Below are 18,814 nucleotides of genomic sequence, written 5' to 3'. Positions count from 1 at the left end.
AAATTCGGTTATGTTTTGGATATAATGACAAAACTAGTGAGTGGGAGAAAACATTGACTTTTTAAAATTAAAATACCTTTTTGTTAAAAAAAAAACACGCCTAAAAAACATTCTTGTACACAGGCTTAAACATCCTTCTCCAGGTTCAAGTGATTTAGGGTTTTGTTCTCCAACTCTTGTGACCAACTGGTCGAGCATGGATACATCATTCATATGATTCCGTAATAGTGCCTTGTCTCAATTCTTGGCATTGTTCCATCTATATCATCCACCATTTTCAATCAACTTTGAAAGCTTAGAAAATAAGCCTTCATCAAATCAGAGTCATTCACTTGGAGGCCAACAACATCAACTCCATCTTCAAGGCAATATTAGGAAATGTAAGTTTGTCCCCATCATTGGTTTCCTTATGTTCATTAGTGTCTTTCATACTAGAGTAGATGAGGGAGAGCCTTGACAGTGGAAGCTCTCTAGTGCTCGATCGGTTTGGTTGAGAACATAGCTCCAAAGATTTTAATTCTGTAAGAACTCCTTCGCTGTATGGATAGTTGAAAAGTTTAATTCTCCATAGATCCCATGCATGCTTTAGATAATCAACATAAAATTAATTTTTTGCTTTTTTTATTTTAGTTTCATGCTTAAGTCGATAGCAACATCATGTTTATTCTCTACCTTGTTTGTACATTGCATGCTAAGAATTGAGCCTAAATGATGATTCAGAATCTCAGATGATGCAAAACAAAGGAAACCCACCTATTTGATGAAATGTCTAAAAGGAGAAAACTTTGGTTGTTAAGGGCCAATAGCCTAAGTTGTTGGGTACATTCTTGGGCACGGTATGTTAACTCATTTAATCCCTTACTAACATTCCCAATAACCATCAACCCCCCAATAACTAGAGTTTTTCCCTCTAAATAGGGGTCCGTATAGAAAATCCCTTGCCCACTTATATGAAATATTGGATACCAGGATGACTTTAATTTTTAAGCTTCTACTTCAGAGCAAATTGAGTACCAATTTTGTAAAGAACCTAGTGGCTTTGTTTCAACAAACTAGCATAATTTTGTACAAGCAACCACTCCCTATTTCTTCAATCAAGATGTGATCTATAAGGATTGTTTCTTCCACTAACCACTTGTATAATTGAAGGGAAAAGAATTCTACACACTTATCAATGAAGTTTAAGATGAAAGAAAAGAAGAAAATTCCTAGCTCTACCCTTTCTTTGGTTGTTATCCCATCTTCAACAAATAATCATAGAATATGACTACAAATCAAATGTAAACTGGCTAAAATTGTTAGCTCATTGTTCTTACGATGAATGTTAACTTCTCTTATGAAAAGTATTTGGAAGGATGTACAATTACATATTAGGTTTCTCTACATATGCCAAATGCATCTCTTGATGAATTTCTCTTGTTTAATGTCTTGGTTGCCATGGCAAATTTATAACAATGTTGCATGCTTGCCATATAACGTAAGGTTGTGAGCTATCTTCTATTGCATTATCCTCTTGGGAACTTTAACTTATTAAGAATTGCAATATGCAATTTCAAGTTCTTTGATACATTTGATAAGAAATTCTTTTGCCATTTAAGTTATGACATTAAAGGGTTATTGCATTTTATGATTCCTATGGTGCTTATGGAAGGGGGGAAATTAGAGATTTTCTTAGGAAAAATATGAAAGAAACCCACTTTACAATTTTTTACTTCAATGTATATTAACAATAATTTATAACTTTCAACACCCTCACTTATGACACCATACCCCCTTGTATTTCCATTGTTCCCAACTATATGATGAAGTAACTATCAATAATAGATCAGTTAAAGGAATACAATTGTCAACCACCCAATGACAAGGGTGTTGATCCCACAATTTATCTCAATGTTACAAAGCAGTCAAAACAAATTGCCCCTAAGAGTACCTTGCTTTACCAAAGTATCAAATAATACATTTGTTAATCTTTGTCGTAATCTATTTGAACAACACCCCAACTTCCCTTGCTTCATTACCTCTTAGCCACATGTATGATCCCTTCAACCAAGATGTCCTTGTATTGCAATGATGTTGCCAATTATAACCCATTTGGAACAAACAATATTTAAGTCCTAATAGAACCACCAAGATCTACTAGTCTTGAATATAAGGCTAGGAAGTTCCACCCCCGGTCACTAAGCATTCCCATAATTCTAGGCAAAATGGATTTCCCACACTACAACTATTAATGTTTAACTTGATTGTATTTTGGTTTGATGGAAGCCAATTTAGTAATTGAACGTCTAAACCTTCCTAAGTCCTAACCTTTAATGAGGAAGCCACTTGGTGATACCTTACAATGTTATCAATTGTAATATACATTATTTAGACATAGCAAAGCGCAATTCTCTGTTTATATTCTTTTCATCATTCATTTTTCTCTTTTGAAAATACAAAAGTCAAACAGTAAAGCATAGGATCTATTATGTTTAAATCACAATAGCAAAAATATTTAAAAGAAACATTAAATAACTAGTAACCCAATTATCCACTGAAACCTAGTTGCAAGGCAATTCTCTAAAGAGGAGTTATCGGATACAACAAGCTCACCCACCAAAGTATCACCCTCTGTTTCAAACAAGATTTAACACAAAAGAATTGTAACCATTTCTTTATTAAATGAAAAGTTTTCGTTTTGGGCTTTATCTTTCCCAAAAATTCTTGAGAATGCTTCGATAGAACTTTGCAAGGTTCCTTCCTTTAGTTTCCCCTAGAAAAACCTAGATTTGACAAGTGGCTAAAGTGAGTTTACATCAAAGTACTAGTGCTTATTTAGATGTCAGATCAGTGTCCAACAATAATATTACAAGTCAAATCAGATAATAAAAATCTTGATCAATTTCAAACTATCCAACATTTCATATGATGAGAATCTTTTTAAAGGATTTTGGAAAGGACTAATATAAATGCTAGAACTGTGATTTAAAATCTCAACTTACATGACAAATAAACAAAATTTCACACCTCATAACCAATTTACATGGAAGAGATTGATCTAGATATACAACTACCTTTATTGAGGACAATTAAAACTTGGCTAATGAAAAACTAGATAAAAAAGCAACAGTGATTGTGTCAAAACACTGAATAGACATTAGCAAGAGGATAAATAGTGGTGACAAGAACAATAAAATAACTTTTAGACAAAATTCAATGTTTCTTTAAAGTTAACAAAAAATAGAAACTAAATGTCACCTATCAACAACTTTCCTAATTTGACCACCAACTGCATCTACTTCATATACCAGTTGTGACTTTGTAGGTTCCCCCATTGTTGGATTGCAAGGTTATATTATGTTAAGAACAATGGTTACATGTAATGTTTCTTTTCATATCACAAAGATATTTCAGAGTCTAATATAAAACTTCCCACCCAAAATGGTTAAAAAGAAGAAGACAAAACGAAAGATAATTCAATTAGGTTAATATTGAAAAAGAAATCCATCATGGGAGAAGTTACACCTTGTGCCTCTCTAATGCTTGAATTGCATATATTTCTTGACTAAAAATATGTAGTTGCATATGTATTCTTTTGTTTATCATGTTGGCATTTCAACTTTCTTTTATCAATTTTATTTCACTAACAAATAATTTGCATATACAGTATGACACAAAATTACCCAAGACCTAAAGATCCATCCGTTTTGTATGCTCAAGATAACCATGTCTCCAAAGAAATATGGCAAGGAAAAGTAATAAAATGGGTCACTAGAATACACCCTATAGTTTCACATATTTACTTAAACATATCATCTATTTTTCATTTTACTTAAATACCCCTTATAGTTTGTAATCTATTTTCTAAATCAACCTTTCATTAAGAACTATTTGTTTTGTCATATGAAAATAGTAACATGATCACTTAAACTAAGTGAAAAAAAAAGTTTAACATGGTTGTTTATTCCAAAAGTGCTCCTAAACAAAGTGGAAAATGTTCAAGGGTATAGATACATGGTTGCTTATTCCAAAAGAACCCCTAACACTTTTTTGTATAGCAAAATTTGACCAAATAGAGAAAAATTGAGTGATTGTCTTTGTTTATTAAGGGCAAAAATAGTATTTTTGTTATTAGTTTCTTATGAATGAATCTATTTGAATAGATGTTAAGGTTAAAATTGTCATTTTCCACTTTCATCTTATTAAACAAAGTGGCTTAGAACCATTTTCTACAACCGACATATAGACATTGACCATCATTTGGTTAATGCACTTGTTGAAAGATAAAGAAATAAAACCAATACTTTTCATATGCCTCGGAGTGAAATGATAATTACATTATAAGATGTGAGATATATCACTGGTCTTCAAGTTTCTAGTATTGTGGTATCAAGTTTTAGCATAATAGAAAAAGATTTATGTTTAAAATACTTAGGCGCTAGAAACCCACAAATAAGAAATGGATGTATCAATGAACTTGTTAAGAGACATTTTCAATCATTTGCCAAAAAATCCCAATGAAATGGTTATATTGTTTCACACTAGAGAGCTTATTTGTTATATTTGCTAAGATGTATCATTTTCTCTTATAGTACCAAGTTTTCTATCAATCTCATTTATCTTCAATTATTTGAAAATATTATAGAGGCAAGTTATATGCATGGGGTGTTATAGCTCTTACATACCTTTACAGGTCATTATCAAACATTACATCTTCTGGTTATAGAAATATCTATGGATACGTAACACTATTGCATGTATATTTTTTTATACTATTTTGTATTTTTTTCAATTTGTAGACCATTATACTAAACCAATACTACCTAGCAGTGTTGGGCATATGAACGTCTATTACATAGATAGATGTAGTTTCCGATCACTGACAATCGTCGACCATTGGCGACCACATATGGGTGGCCGTCGGTGGTTGGGATGGTCATATGAACTATGTGTAGCCCACCACTGATTTAGTTTAGAATGAAACGTTGTTTGAGAAGACGTTGCCTCACTAAGGATAAACTGGCTATTCGGTCACTAACTAAAAGTAATGATTTCAAAATAATAATTAATAACTAGAAAAAATAATAATAATTAATTAATAATCATAGTCATTAATTAAAATTCATGAATTAAAACTAATAATTAATAAATAAATAAATTATTAATTATTTATTAAGTAAATACAATTCTACGGCGGTTGGAAACCATTTTGATTTGGAGTGAATTTTCAGTAATAATAACATTTACTATGAAAAAGTAATATTAACATAAATTTTAATACTAACAATAATATTATTATTACAAAATAATAATAATAATAATAATAATAATAATAATAATAATAATAATAATCAAGCAACAACTTGACTGAGAATAATTGATTATTTGAATAATTTAATTTATTCAAATAAAAAATTGATCAAGTAATTAAACTTGACTAATTCAATAAGAAAATAATTGAACAATTAATAAAATGTTTAAAAATTAAAAAATTGATAAAAGGAGAAATGGTTAAATAATTAAATATGATTAATTAAACAAATGATTCAATAGTTGTGAATCTCAAATGAAATAATAAATGGTGTGGTCCCATTCTTCTAGATAAAATATGGCAAATCTCTTAAATGAAATAAAAATCTATTAAAATAAAATAACAAACCTAACCTAAATTTCTAATATAAATGATTTAACAAAATTCAAAAAATTCAGATTAATATCCCCATACTAGTACGGGGAGTTTGGTATTTATATATTTTAAAAGAAGGCTTTCAGGCCAAAGCCCCCTCCCAGTGAGACACGTGTCATCCCATTTTTACAGGAAATAGAATTTCAATTCAACTACCCACTTTCCCATTTTTATAGGAAAAAGAAATTAAATTCAATTGCCCACATTTTCAAGAAATAGTAATTCAATTCATTCAGGATAAGCACACGGTGCTTACTTTTAGGAAAACAAAAAAGTAAGCACACGATGCTTTCTCTATGAATCAATAATTACTAATTCAATTAATTTAACTGAATAAATTAATTCATTTACATAAGTAACAAATTGATAAGAGAAATACAAAATTATTCAATTATGAATAAAAATGACTAAATAATTCAAAACAATTACTTAAATGAAACATTATTAAATAATTAATAAATTGAGATAAGTACTATAATATGATCAAACTAATATAATTGATTATTCACAATAGAATGGATAGTTAAATAATAAAATGATTAAGTAATTTACTAATTAAGAAGAAAAATATTGAATGATTTAATTTATTCAAATAAAACATTAATCAAGAAATTAATATTGACTAATTCAATAAGAAAATAATTGAGCAATTAATAAAATGTTTAAAAATTAAAAAATTGATAAAAGGAAAATGAATAAATAATTAAATATGATTAATTAAAAAATGATTAAATAGAAAAAGTCAAATCCAACACCATGCATCCTACGTGTAATACATTAACTTCCCCGTACTTAGTACGGGGTCATTCACTAGTTTACATTGATAATAAAATGTAAAAGTACATCAATAAGAAAGAAGTAAATTTGCATTCAAGTAGGCTTTTGATAGAAAAAAGCATATGCTTTATTGGAATTCGTATTTGTATCCATTACAACTAAAAATCTGTTTGGTAATGCAAAACTAACCAAACTTTGCAATTTATATGAACTGTTTTACACTCTACATATTTAGATATTTTCCAAACGCAGCCTAAGGATTTTAGTCCATAATGCATTTGGTTGAGTGAGAAAGCACCAACTCAACTGAGAAGAAAGAGATTTATTTTGGGTTTCCATTGATTGAAGTCCAAGTCCCCCTTCGGAATTGGGCTTGAGCCATGAACAAGTGTGAAATTTTATATGCCCATAAGAATGCCCCCACCAAAAATCTCGACAAACATTGTCCATCTGTTTACAGATTTTTCTTGGTAGTATGTGGGAATGCATAACATGATTTGCTAAAGCTTCTAGAGTGGACTTTATGCGGAAGGTTCTTCTAGCTTGTCAATGAGAAATTGCTAATCCTGTACTCTATTTTTCGATTGAAACAATGGGCTTCTAAGATATTTTTCATCTTTATTCATCACTCAAACTCCCAAGAAAGAAGTAATGTGATAACGGGTTGTCCATGTGTATTTCTTCCAAAGAAAATAACAGATTTTTGGAAGTTAATGAGTTGACCACATTAGTTACAAAATTCAGCAAATTGTGTTTTCAGACACTCCATTTCTCTAATTATACACTTTCCAAATCATCAACAAATACAATTTTACGATCAAACAAATAAATGTAATTTGGATAAGACTTTGAAATACATAGACCAGTAATGGAAGAGACCAGTAGAAACAATTAACTCTCTCTCTCTCCCTCTCTCCTTTTTTTCATTATTTTTAGGTGATTTAATTATTTATGATATTTTTATTAAATATTTTCTAAATTGTTATTTTTTACAGGTTGTGCTGGGTTGGGCCCATGCCAACCTTAGTATTAGGCCCAAATTTGCTCCTAAATTTTGTGGGTTTGATGCAGGCCTTAGCCCAGGCTGGACCAAAATGATTACAGATGAGGGCAGATTTGGCCCTCCAATGGCATTGTGACACATGGCATCTTGGAACAACTAGGTGACATCCGGAAATACTTAGGCGACAACTTGCCTTAGCCAAGATGATGGTGTCCCAACTGGCGACCTAGCACAGGCGCCGAACTGGCGGCCTGGCACAGGCACCGAATTGGCGACCTGGCACAGGCGCCGACCTAGCAACCTAGCACAGGCGCCGATCAGGCGGCCTGGCATAGGCGCCGAACTGGCAGCCGAGCACAAGTGCCGACCTGGCAACCTGCGAGATGTGCTCGCCGACAAATTTGGCATGCATATCCCAACACTCCCACGATCCTTGGAAGTTGGCCCACGTACCGAATGATCCGGAGGGTGGTCAACGTGCATGGCGGTTGCCTACAGGAATCTCGGACCACTTAGGCGACCTCTCAGAAATCTCGAATACGGTGCGTGAAGCCCATGCCAGGCAATGCCTATATAAAAGCACCAACCCAATGGCATGGAGGGGGGCAAGTAAGCATATTCTAGCTCTCATACTTTGTGATTTTTAGCTTGCAGTCTACTATGAGAGTACTGACTTAAGCATCAAAGCGACCTCGCCGGGTTAGCCACCCCGGGTCCTCTGACATTGATTCCTTGTAGGTCTCTAAAGAACTACGAAGCTCAACAATTAATCCAGCTCGGCCCCCCACCAGTTCGGCACCTAATCTGCCCAGCTCGACCCAGTCAGTTCGGCACCTAACCTGCCCAACTCGGCCCAACCAGTTCGGCACCTAATCTGCACCCAGCTTGGCTTGGTCAGCTCGGTATCCAGGTCCTCATCTAGCAAAAGTTCTCCACTTCGACCTTTGGGTCATCGACCACTTGGAAGCAGACCAAATGACGAGGTACTTAGCCAAAAATTGATTCATCAATTGGCGCCGTCTGTGGGAAACGCTTCAAAAAGCTAAGTTCTCACCTCTTAGAAACTAAAGCTCTCACTTTCTAATTTCCATTTTTTATGAACTCAAAGACTAAGCAGGAAGTTGATGGCCAACAGACTAAGCAGCTCTGCCAACTTTATTTCAACTCGGATAAAGCCTCATCAGTCCTCTTCGTGAGGTACCCTCTACAAGATGAACTCTTCGTGGCTCCTTCGGGAGTTGGCTACCAATTGACTGCATGGATGCCCTTGCTGATCGAGCCTTCGAGGGCTCCCATGCGAGCTGGTGACCTAAAGTCAGTAGTGTTGCCCCCGTAGGTCGAGCTCCCAGTAGCTTTTTGTAGGAGTGGGTGACCGGCATCACTAACGAGGCTGATGCAGTGCAACCGTAACTCTAAAGTGTCGAGCTGATAAAAGACCTCGACACCACATAGGACCCAATCGCCTCTTCGGCATGGGCAAAATCAAGGGTAAGGAGAGTGGACTGCGAGTCGCTCCCATAGCAAGTATCGAGATGATAAAAGATCTCGGCACCACATAAGACCCATCGCCTCTTCAGCATGGGCAAAATCAAGGGTAAGGAGAGTGGACTGTGAGTCGCTCCCAGAGCCCAAGGCTGCAAACACTTGGACTCTTCCGACCTGAGAAGCAAATTGGATTGACGCTTACGAGCTCATCAAATTAGTCATTCCAGGCCAAAAGGAGCAATCTACTCCCTTTGCCGAGTTACTTTCTGCTCGGGAGTGGGGGGGGCAAATGATGAGGGCGGATTTGGCCCTCCAATGGCATTGTGACACATGGCATCTCGGAACAACTAGGTGACATCCGGAAACACTTAGGCAACAACTTGCCTTAGCCAAGATGATGGTGTCCCAACTGGCGACTTGGCACAGGTGCCGAACTAGCGGCCTGGCACAAGCGCCGACCTGGCGGCTTGGCACTAGCACCAACCTGGCGGCCTGGCACAGGCACCGACCTGGTGACCTGGCACAGGCGCCAAACTAGCAGCCTGGCACAGGTGCCGAACCGGCGACCTGCGAGACGTGCTCGCCGACAAATTCAGCATGCATATCCCAACACTCCCACGATCCTTGGAAGTTGGCCCACGTACTGAACGATTTGGAAGGTGGTCAATGTGCATGGCGATTGCCTCCGGGAATCTCAGACCACTTAGGTGACCTCTCAGAAATCTCGGATACGGTGCGTGAAGCCCACACCAGACAATGCCTATATAAAGGCACCAACCCCAATGGCATGGAGGGGGGCAAGTAAGCATATTCTAACTCTCATACTTTATGATTTTAAGCTCGCAGTCTACTATGAGAGTACTGACTTAAGCATCGGAGCGACCTCGCTGGGTTAGTCACCCTGGGTCCTCTGACATTGATTCCTTGTAGGTCTCTAAAAAATTACGAAGCTCAACAATCAATCCAGCTTGGCCCCCCGCCAGTTCGGCACCTAACCTGCCCAGCTCGACCCAGTCAGTTCGGCACCTAACTTGCCCAGCTCGGCCCAGTCAGTTTGACACCTAACCTGCCTATCTCGACTTAGTCAGCTAGGCACCTAATTTGCCCCCAGCTCGGCTTGGTCAGCTCGGCATCCGGGTCCTCATCTAGCAAAAGTTCCCCACTTCGGCCTCTAAGTCATTGGCCACTTGGAAGCAGACCAAATGACGAGGTACTTAGCCAAAAATTGATTCATCGATTACCCTAAGAAAATTGTTATCGGTTTATTAGATTAATGAGGAAATGAGAGAGAATAAAATAAAAAAATAAATAAATAGGAAAAAAGAGTAAACGAATTTTAAGCAATTTAATGGAGCAATTAAGAGGAGAGAGAATTAGTGGAGTAAGCTATTGGAGGAGAGAGATAATCAAAGGAGTTAATAATTAATGAGGAGAGATAATTAAAGGAGTTAATGAGAAAGAGGAGATAGTTAATGGTGAATTATAAGGAGAGATAAAATTGTTAGCCTTAAAATTGATTGGCTACTTAAGTTATTTTGTTCAATTTTAAAAATAAAAATTAAAAAACAGAACACAAAATAGATAAATGATAGGGGAGAAAGGAGAGGCTTGTTGACATGGGAAGCCAAGTTTTAATACATAGAAGAAGAAGAAGAAGACATATGTTTATAAATTATGGAATTTGTATGCATTTCCCTAACATATCCAAGTGTTTTTCATATCTTTTGTTTGTATCCATGTATTTCCAAAGCATATTCATATCTATATTTGAACTGTCTAATTTCGATATTTAATATCAATACTTTGATCCTTGCTCATTTGTATATATTTGCTTTATAAAACTACAATTAGAGATTGTCCCCATATATACCTATAACCCCCAACCTTCATGACACTGAGATTTAATCCCTATTATCCACTATAATCAATAGGAATGTTCATGGTTTGATTAACCAAGTTGTGGGGAGCACATATTTAAAATGGGACAGATCCTTTCAATTTTTAAAAATTTTGAGCTGAAACCAAACCGAATCAACCAGCTAATCAGTTAACTAGTTTGGCCGGTTTGGTTAAGTAATAGTCTGGAGGCTTAAAAATGTATATTTGCATGCATGACTATTGGAATAATAACAATAGGGGAAAAGTCCTTGAATCCTATCCACTAACAAACTAGTCAACAAAAATCAAATCAAGATCCAGCGGTATTAGTGGAAGAGAAAGATGATTAGTTTTTATTTCTTTTCAGTGTTCATGGGAGTTCAGATTGACGCCCCATAGGGTGTGCTCCGCATGCACGTCTCAGCATGCATTGGGAACATCTCCCCTACATGTCATGGGAGATGTTCCCACTATACGGCTAGGATGGGCTGTAGCTTGTAGGTAAGGATGCAAATAGACTGAGTCAGATCAGATAGGGGGTGATCCGAATTTGATCAAATTTAAAGATCCAAAATAGGGTTATTTGAATCTGATAAAATAGGATTGGACTTTGATTGGATTGGATCGTGATCTGATCCATTTGCGCCCCTAGCCATAGGATGGGTGTAGTTCACACTCTGTGGGATCCCAATGCGAATTCTGTTCATAAGGCTACAAGGGAAGAGGTATTGTGTTTGCCTGTTTCCACCCATACCCATAGCCCCCAACCCTAAAGGGATTTGGATCCTAAGTCTCGCTATAGTCAAGCATAGATCACCTACAAACAAAAACTCTACATACGAAACATCCAAGTTGCATATTGGAAACATCCCATTGTATTACAACCAACCAAAGATTTTGAGATAGAAGAAGAACAAATTAGGGAGAGCATGTTGCTATTTGAGCGATTTTGAGAGCAATTAATTTGATTGTTGAAGTCATCTATATTGCGAAAAGTCATACCATTTATAAAAAAAAAAAAAAAAAAATCATACCAAATCCTTTCTAGCCAAAGTCTTCTCTAGGAAAAAAAGTTTGTCTACATTTGATTCAAAGGGCTATATGTAAAGCATCTAAAACCATGGAGACATTTTTTATAATTTTTTTTGGGTAAAAAGACTTAAACGTACCCTTAGTTTTCATAAAGTAACTTAAACATACCTTGATTTTTGCAAAAAGTTAAATATACCTTCTCAATGTTATCTTAGATAACTTGAACAAAAATACAGTTTTGCCCCTTTGCTAAAATGTTAAACACCAGGGAAGGTATGTTTAACACCTTATTGGAGTGTAGCAATGGCAACAGGGCAGGCTTAGGGCAAGGCACCCCTTCCCCATCCCTGCCTTGTAGACAAAATTCCCTACCTTGTCCCGCCAAAATGGGTTTGGGTCAGAGCACCATTTCCCCGTTAGGGATGAGGAATTCCCAAATATTCCCCACCTCAAAGAAATTACTTAAAAATCCATTAAATTTTAGAGGTATTTTAAATATAGAATTATGGGAATTTGGGAGAAATTTATAAATGTGATTATGGGATCTTACATTTTTTGGAATTTGAGGGAAATTCAATGGTATTTTAAAATTAATATTAAACCTTGAAATATTTTAATAATTTACCACCGGGTTTGGGGAATTATATGTAAACTGCCCCTGACCTGTCCCCAATTTGGGACAAAAATATTTTCCTCATCCTTGCCCCCTCCCCGTTTACAATCAAGGAAAACTGGCTCCATTTGGGATGTAGTGAGGCCCAGTTTTAATTGTGGGGAAATTTGCCATTCCTACTAGAGCGATACCAAAGGCTGCATGGAGAAAAACCAATTGCTTCACATTTTCTGAATCAAATACCAAATGGCCCTTCCACTTTGTTCGGATCATTCTTTTCTTTCTTTTTATTGGGCACAATGTGGTTTAGTTCTTTCAAGATCTTTGCCTCCACTCAAGGGTTTGTAGGAATAAACCAGAAGAACCAAGTGAGGGATGTGCTGGTTGCGTCTCGTTTGATGAAAAATACACTCAACATTGTGTTTCTAAGTAAAACATCTTTATCCCATGCTTTGGATAATAATTTAATATTCTTTCTTTTTGCCAGTGAAATGTTGTACATTGTTATTAAATCATTTCATTATTCTCCTTTAAGTAATTCTTCTTCATTAGAAAAAGGGTAAAATACTTATACCTCGCTTGACGTTTTTGATAAGTACTTAAACCTCCCCTCAACTTTAAATGTTACAAAGACCTCCCTTGACCTTTGGTGTAAAATCTGCTTACTGAGCCCTTCCGTTAGTTGAGCTTAGAATTTAACAGAAATATTAATCTATTGCTCTAAATTTTTTAGAATGCCAAAATTACCTATGCATCATGCCTAGGTAAAATAATATCCCCTGACATTTCTGATAAGTACTTAAACCTCCCTTCACCTTTTGGGATGCAACAATGGCTTATACATTTTAAGATTTTAATGAGGCAATGTTGAAGTTGAAGAGTTTAAATCAGCCAATTTTGGGAGTGGGTGAAGGACATACCTACAAAATGTTAGAATTAATAGGCATGCTTTCAGCACTAGTTCAAAGAGTGATGACTTAACTAACAATATGCCTGAATTGTTCAACAAGTGGATAACGGAAGCCAGGTACAAGCCTGTAGTGTCTCTTTTTGAGTGCATAAGTAGAAATTTGATGGTTAAGGTGATGAGCAGATACGAGAATGTTTCAAATGATAACAATGTCCTTCTTCCAAAGTTTAAAGGTGTGGGGAGGTTTAAGTGCTTATCAGAAACGTCAGGGGAGGTATAAGCATTTTACCCAGGCGTGATTCATGGGTAACTTGGGTATTTTAAAAAACTTAGAGCAATAGATTTATATTTTTGTTAAGTTTCTAACGTGCAACTAACGGAAGGGGTCAATAAGAAGATTTTACACCAAAGGTCAGTGGAGGTCTTTGCAACGTTTAAAGGTGAGGGGAGATTTAAGAACTTATCAAAAACGCCAGGGGAGGTATAAGTATTTTACCCTTAGAAAAACCTGTTCTTGTAAGAAGTGATCTATGGTTTTCCAAACCTCAGCCAACTCCTTCTCACTTCCAAGCCTTAACACCACAACCTAGGCATTACATGCCTATAGAATAAGCCTTCTGTTCCATTTTCTATTGCTACAGCAAGTTTGTTAAACAAGCACAGAGAAATGCTTCCACACCCAGACCAGCCTAACTCTGTTGGGATTGTCACGTTGGGAATGTTCACAGTATTGACATTCTTCCTTTACCTCTATTGACATGCATGGTGGGAAACACCCAATTAAATCGCAGAAGCTTGTTGCAGGGAACTCCCAATGGGAACCAGCAGTCCCCTCAGGCTTTCTCTACCTTGGACCCATTATTGAACCATCCAATACAAGAGAAAGCAAGAGATAGAAGGGCAAACTAGGATTTTCAAAAAATTAAATAGGTCATTTAGTCGAGTCCAGATCTCCTGCCCACGTCTACCCACATATAACATCGCAGTCACACATGGAGAACATCTCATCCTCCTATATAGTATTATGCAGGGGGAGATGTTCCCAATTCATGGGGGTAGTGTGTTGTGGGTAAACATGGACAGAGTTCTCGTGGGCAGGTGATCTAAAGTCTTTGCCATTTCATGAGAACTTGGACCTACTTTAATATCTAAAAAATTAAGAACTACACAGCCACATAATCCCTTTTATATCTCCAAACAAATCATTTATCACATAATATGGAAGTTTACAGTCATCTAAAGATTCAATAGTTCCCTTTATTCCACTTTTCACCTTCGTGCCTACGGAATTGTGACACCTGAATAAACAAACAGACACAGACAAAAAAAAAATGAATGAATGAGAGAAAGAAAACAAAACAAAGATTAGTAGTTAAAAAGAAAAGAATGAAAAAAAAAAAAAAAAAAGAACTGATGAAATTCAGGATATATCATTGACAACAGGTTAGTAGTACAAAGAGAAGAATGAAAAAGAAAAAAGAACTACTGAAATCCCAGAATAGACACTGTTGACAAGAGGTAATTAAAGAGATGAAGTCTTACATCCACATTTCATTCCATGGGGCAATTCCTTGCCACAGGACTGAGCAACATAGACCACCTTGTCCACACTAATGGACTGCTCTACTTCCTTAGTAATATACTTGCAGGCACATGGAATGTCAGCCTTCTTCACAACAGCACAACACCCTTGAGATGGGGGAAGCTTTGGGCCAGCCTTCAGAACGAATTGCTTACATTGTATCTCTAGGTTGTGCACATCACTTAGGCAATCCTGTGCTGAGACCTGATGGTTGGAGACCAGAAGTACTCCAGCCAAAAACAAGGCTGCCAAAGCCAAATAACGAATACTAGAAGCTGCCATCTCTCTCTTTCCCTCTAGTCTTGTTTCTTCCTCCTCTCAGTCCTCACTGCTTCTTCCTTCCTTTGCTGGATCAGGTCAATATATAGAGCTAGAGAAGGGAAACGCAGAGTTCACAATTACTCTCAAGTCCCCACAGTGCTATCTTGCTTTCCGTCTTTGGAATTTGCTTTACGCCCACTATGGATTTGTGCCTTGAGAATACGTTTTGGAAGTTTCAATTTTGAATGAATGTTAACTGAGATGGCACATTTAGCCTCGAAGAAAAGGTAGGTGCTCTTAGGTTAAAGGGTAATCTGAGTCATTATGGATCAATTAGGTAAAGTGGATTGGGATGAAATAAATGGAAAACCAATTTGAGGCCCTAAATTTGCATTGGCAATTCCATATTTGAACAGGAAGTTGTAACTGATCAAAAGCCAATCTCTGCCACGGGACCAGATTAGCTGCTCTCCTCAGAACCACAGTGCTAGCCAGTGGACTACATTTCATCACAAATTATGTGATTTCATGAACTACATTTCATCATCATCATCATCATCATCTAAGCTACATGAATCATGTTTTGTGATTCCATTCCATTCAATTAATGTTATATCCATTCTTAACTTATGGTGATGGCAAAAAAAACATTAATTGTTCGCTTATGAGCCCTTGAATCATTTCTTATATAAATCAGTTTCATACATTATAATTGTTCATTTGATTCTTACATTTACATTTACTCTGTGCTTGGTTTGAAAGAAAAGGAAATAAAGGAAAAGATAGGGAAACAGTACCCTGCTTTTTATTAATACCACTATCCTCCCCTATACTTTCTGGCATAATTGCATCAGTACCCTGCTTTTTGTTAATACCACTATCCTCCCCTATACTTTCTGGCATAATTGCATTAAACTTTTTAAACTATTCTTATCTTTTAGATAATTGACGAAGTGCACATTTACTGTTTGAAAATTTACTAACACTAACCCTAGTGTTTCTGACGATTGATTAATTCTATCAGAACTCGTAGGCACATGACATATAATTTTTTTAAAAATCCAATTTTACCCTCCACTTCCGACCTCTTTCACTGTAGATCTCTCATCTCTTCCTTCCGCTCATTCTCTTCTCAAGAACTGCCCGAACTGCAGAGGTCGAATGCTACAGGGGAATTGTAGTTACAACCTTTCCCTTCTTCCTTTTCCCTCTCGTTCTCTTCTCTGAAACCGCCGGAACTGCAGTTTCTTATGGACATCCCCTCCAGCAAAAGAGCTACTCAAGAAGATCAAAGAGCTCGAAGCTAGGCATGCCCACCTTAAGCATGAGATGTCAAAGCTGATGCTTAGCACCACTGGTGGCACCGACTCCAAAATGGACCATGGGCATCAGCGCTCCCACTCTGTATCGCCCGATAGATCTAGATTAGCCGCTTCGAGGAGGAAAAGTGGTAGTGGTTACGAAGGAGTTGCTTCCTGGTGGCCCATCTTGTTCATGGGAACGATATCCTTTGGCTTATAAGATAGAGTAGTCGATGAGAGAGACAATACGCAGAAAGACAAGAAAGCTATCACTCTTTTGTTGATAGAGATCCCATAATTGGAGAATAAACGCCGAAATGCTTTTCTTTTGTGCAGAAGCCAGAAGGGCCAAAATATTAACAATGTGCACCTTCACTCTTCAGTATTATCGATGACTCCCCCTCATCTCTCTCACACTCTCGATCGATCGATCAAAGGGTTTATTATTAGTTTATAGGAAAAACTATAAAAATCACCCCATATTTCTGAGGAGGAAAAAGGATTCCTGGAAAAGTGGTAGTGGCTACGAAGGAGCTGCTTCCTGGAAAAAGGGTTCCTCGTCTTTTAGGCATTTGTCGCCGATGCAGAGGGAGAACTGGAGCCATGATTTTTGAATCCAAGACAAGGTGGTGGGCCGGAAGCAACTGCAGAGGTCGGAACAGGAGCCATGTTCTTTCAGCCATTCATCATCGTTGCTTTCGGTGCCCTTCTCGTTCTCTTCCCCAGAACCGTTACAACTGTAGAGGTCGGAATAGGAGCCATAGTCTTTCAGGCATTCGACACCCCTCTCGTTCTCTTCTCCAGAACCGCTGCAACTGCAGAGGTCGGATGTAGAGGTCGGCGCCCCTCTTGTTCTCTTCTCCGGAACTGCAGCAACTGTAGAGGTCGACACTCTGAATTCTGTCTTTGTTTTTCTGCGAAGCTTGGTTCATCCCGCAAGGTACTTGTGAAGCTTTGTTCATCCCGTTTTACAAGGTTTTGCAACCTAACCAAAATGAAGATAGATCCGATCATCATCCGCCGTTCAAGCAGTTCCGGCTAAGAGAATGAGAGGGGGAAGGAGAGATACTCAATCCGGTCATCATTCGCCGTTCCCACATTTCCACGAGGGAGAGATATGAATAATGATAAAGAAGGATTAGTCTTTTTTTTTTCCTTTCTTGACGTACATTAATGATAAAGAAGGATTAGTCAATTGTCAAAGAATAAGGGTAGTGTTAGTCAATTTTCAAATAATAAGGGTACACTTAATCAATTAGCTAAGCCATAAGGGTAGTTTAAGAAATTTACTCTTAAAAAAAAACTAAATTATTTTTTCCATAATATTAGAGGGGCCGACATTGTACTCTTAAATGGTATCGACTTCCACATTTTCTCTTCCATATTAAAAGTATTTCCTAATTTAAAAAAAAAACTAAATTATTCTCTCCATATCCATAACATTAGAGGGACCGACATTGTACTCTTAATCATTCGTCTAATCTACGAATATCAAAATCAATACTTCTTCTAATGAGGGGCATTTTAATTAACCCACTTGATGGTGGACATGTCGACGTTGTCAGTAACACAACGTCCAACTCGATAGGACAACTTGCCAGCTCAACATGTGGTAGTTTATAATAGGTGCGTGGCCGAGCTGAGGCGAGCTCTGCCCATCGACAACAAACAGCTTGCCTGAAATCGTCTTGCGTGCCATATCCGATCTAGTACCATTACCGAGACTACAGGAACAACTCGTTGAACCATGCGCCACAAGACCCGTGGGCGACTTGTAACCGCCGCGTGAATTTAGCAACTAACGGACCACCATTCCCTCAAAATGCAGAAATAGCTCCACAGAAAGCTCAAAGGCGTTGATCAATGACACCTGAATGCCCAATAACTATAAAAGGAACCCAAGGATGCTCTAAAAGGTATGCACACTGAAGCTCTTGAACTCTCTCAATGATTCTCACTAAATCTCCTTATTGATTTATGCATCGGAGTGTTCTCTTGGGTAAAACCTACCCAGGCACTATGACCCTTGTTCCTTCACAGCATCTCTCAACTTGAACGTACATATTAACAGTTCGGCAATACAGCTCGGCATCGCCAGGTTGGAACCCAATTCGAGCCGCATCGCTGAGACACGTGGGAGTGAGTGGATTTGTGTCTCATCAATTGGTGCGGTCTGTGGGAAACGCAGCTAAAAGCTTGTGTTTCCTTTCATTCATCTCTTTATCTCTCATTTTACTCAAAGAAACCTCTCAATGGCATCTCCCAGCAACCCTTTTACCAACAATGTCAACGGCTAAATGCCAATGA

The 18,814-nt window shown here is 37.2% G+C and overlaps 1 protein-coding gene across 1 annotated transcript; it reads right to left on the bottom strand.

Moving 5' to 3' along the window:
- Nucleotides 1–14,524: 14,524 nt before the first annotated feature.
- LOC104589589 (uncharacterized) lies at nt 14,525–15,283 on the bottom strand. Its single transcript, XM_088897031.1, has 2 exons — nt 14,906–15,283; nt 14,525–14,661 (listed from the first exon to the last, which is right to left on the bottom strand). Exons 1-2 carry the CDS (start codon nt 15,225–15,227, stop codon nt 14,645–14,647), a joined length of 339 nt encoding a protein of 112 aa, XP_088753157.1. The 5' UTR covers nt 15,228–15,283; the 3' UTR covers nt 14,525–14,644.
- Between the last annotated feature and the right edge of the window lie 3,531 nt (nt 15,284–18,814).

Source organism: Nelumbo nucifera, chromosome 2 (genome assembly GCF_055504915.1).
Source record: "Nelumbo nucifera cultivar China Antique chromosome 2, China Antique-T2T, whole genome shotgun sequence".
Lineage (NCBI taxonomy): Eukaryota > Viridiplantae > Streptophyta > Magnoliopsida > Proteales > Nelumbonaceae > Nelumbo > Nelumbo nucifera.
The sequence above is the reverse complement of the archived record's forward strand: the minus strand, read 5'-3'. Positions and strand labels throughout refer to the sequence as shown.

Coding starts and splice junctions, on each gene's coding strand:
- LOC104589589 (XM_088897031.1), bottom strand. CDS start 15,227: ATGGCAGCTTCTAGTATTCGTTATTTGGCTTTGGCAGCCTTGTTTTTG.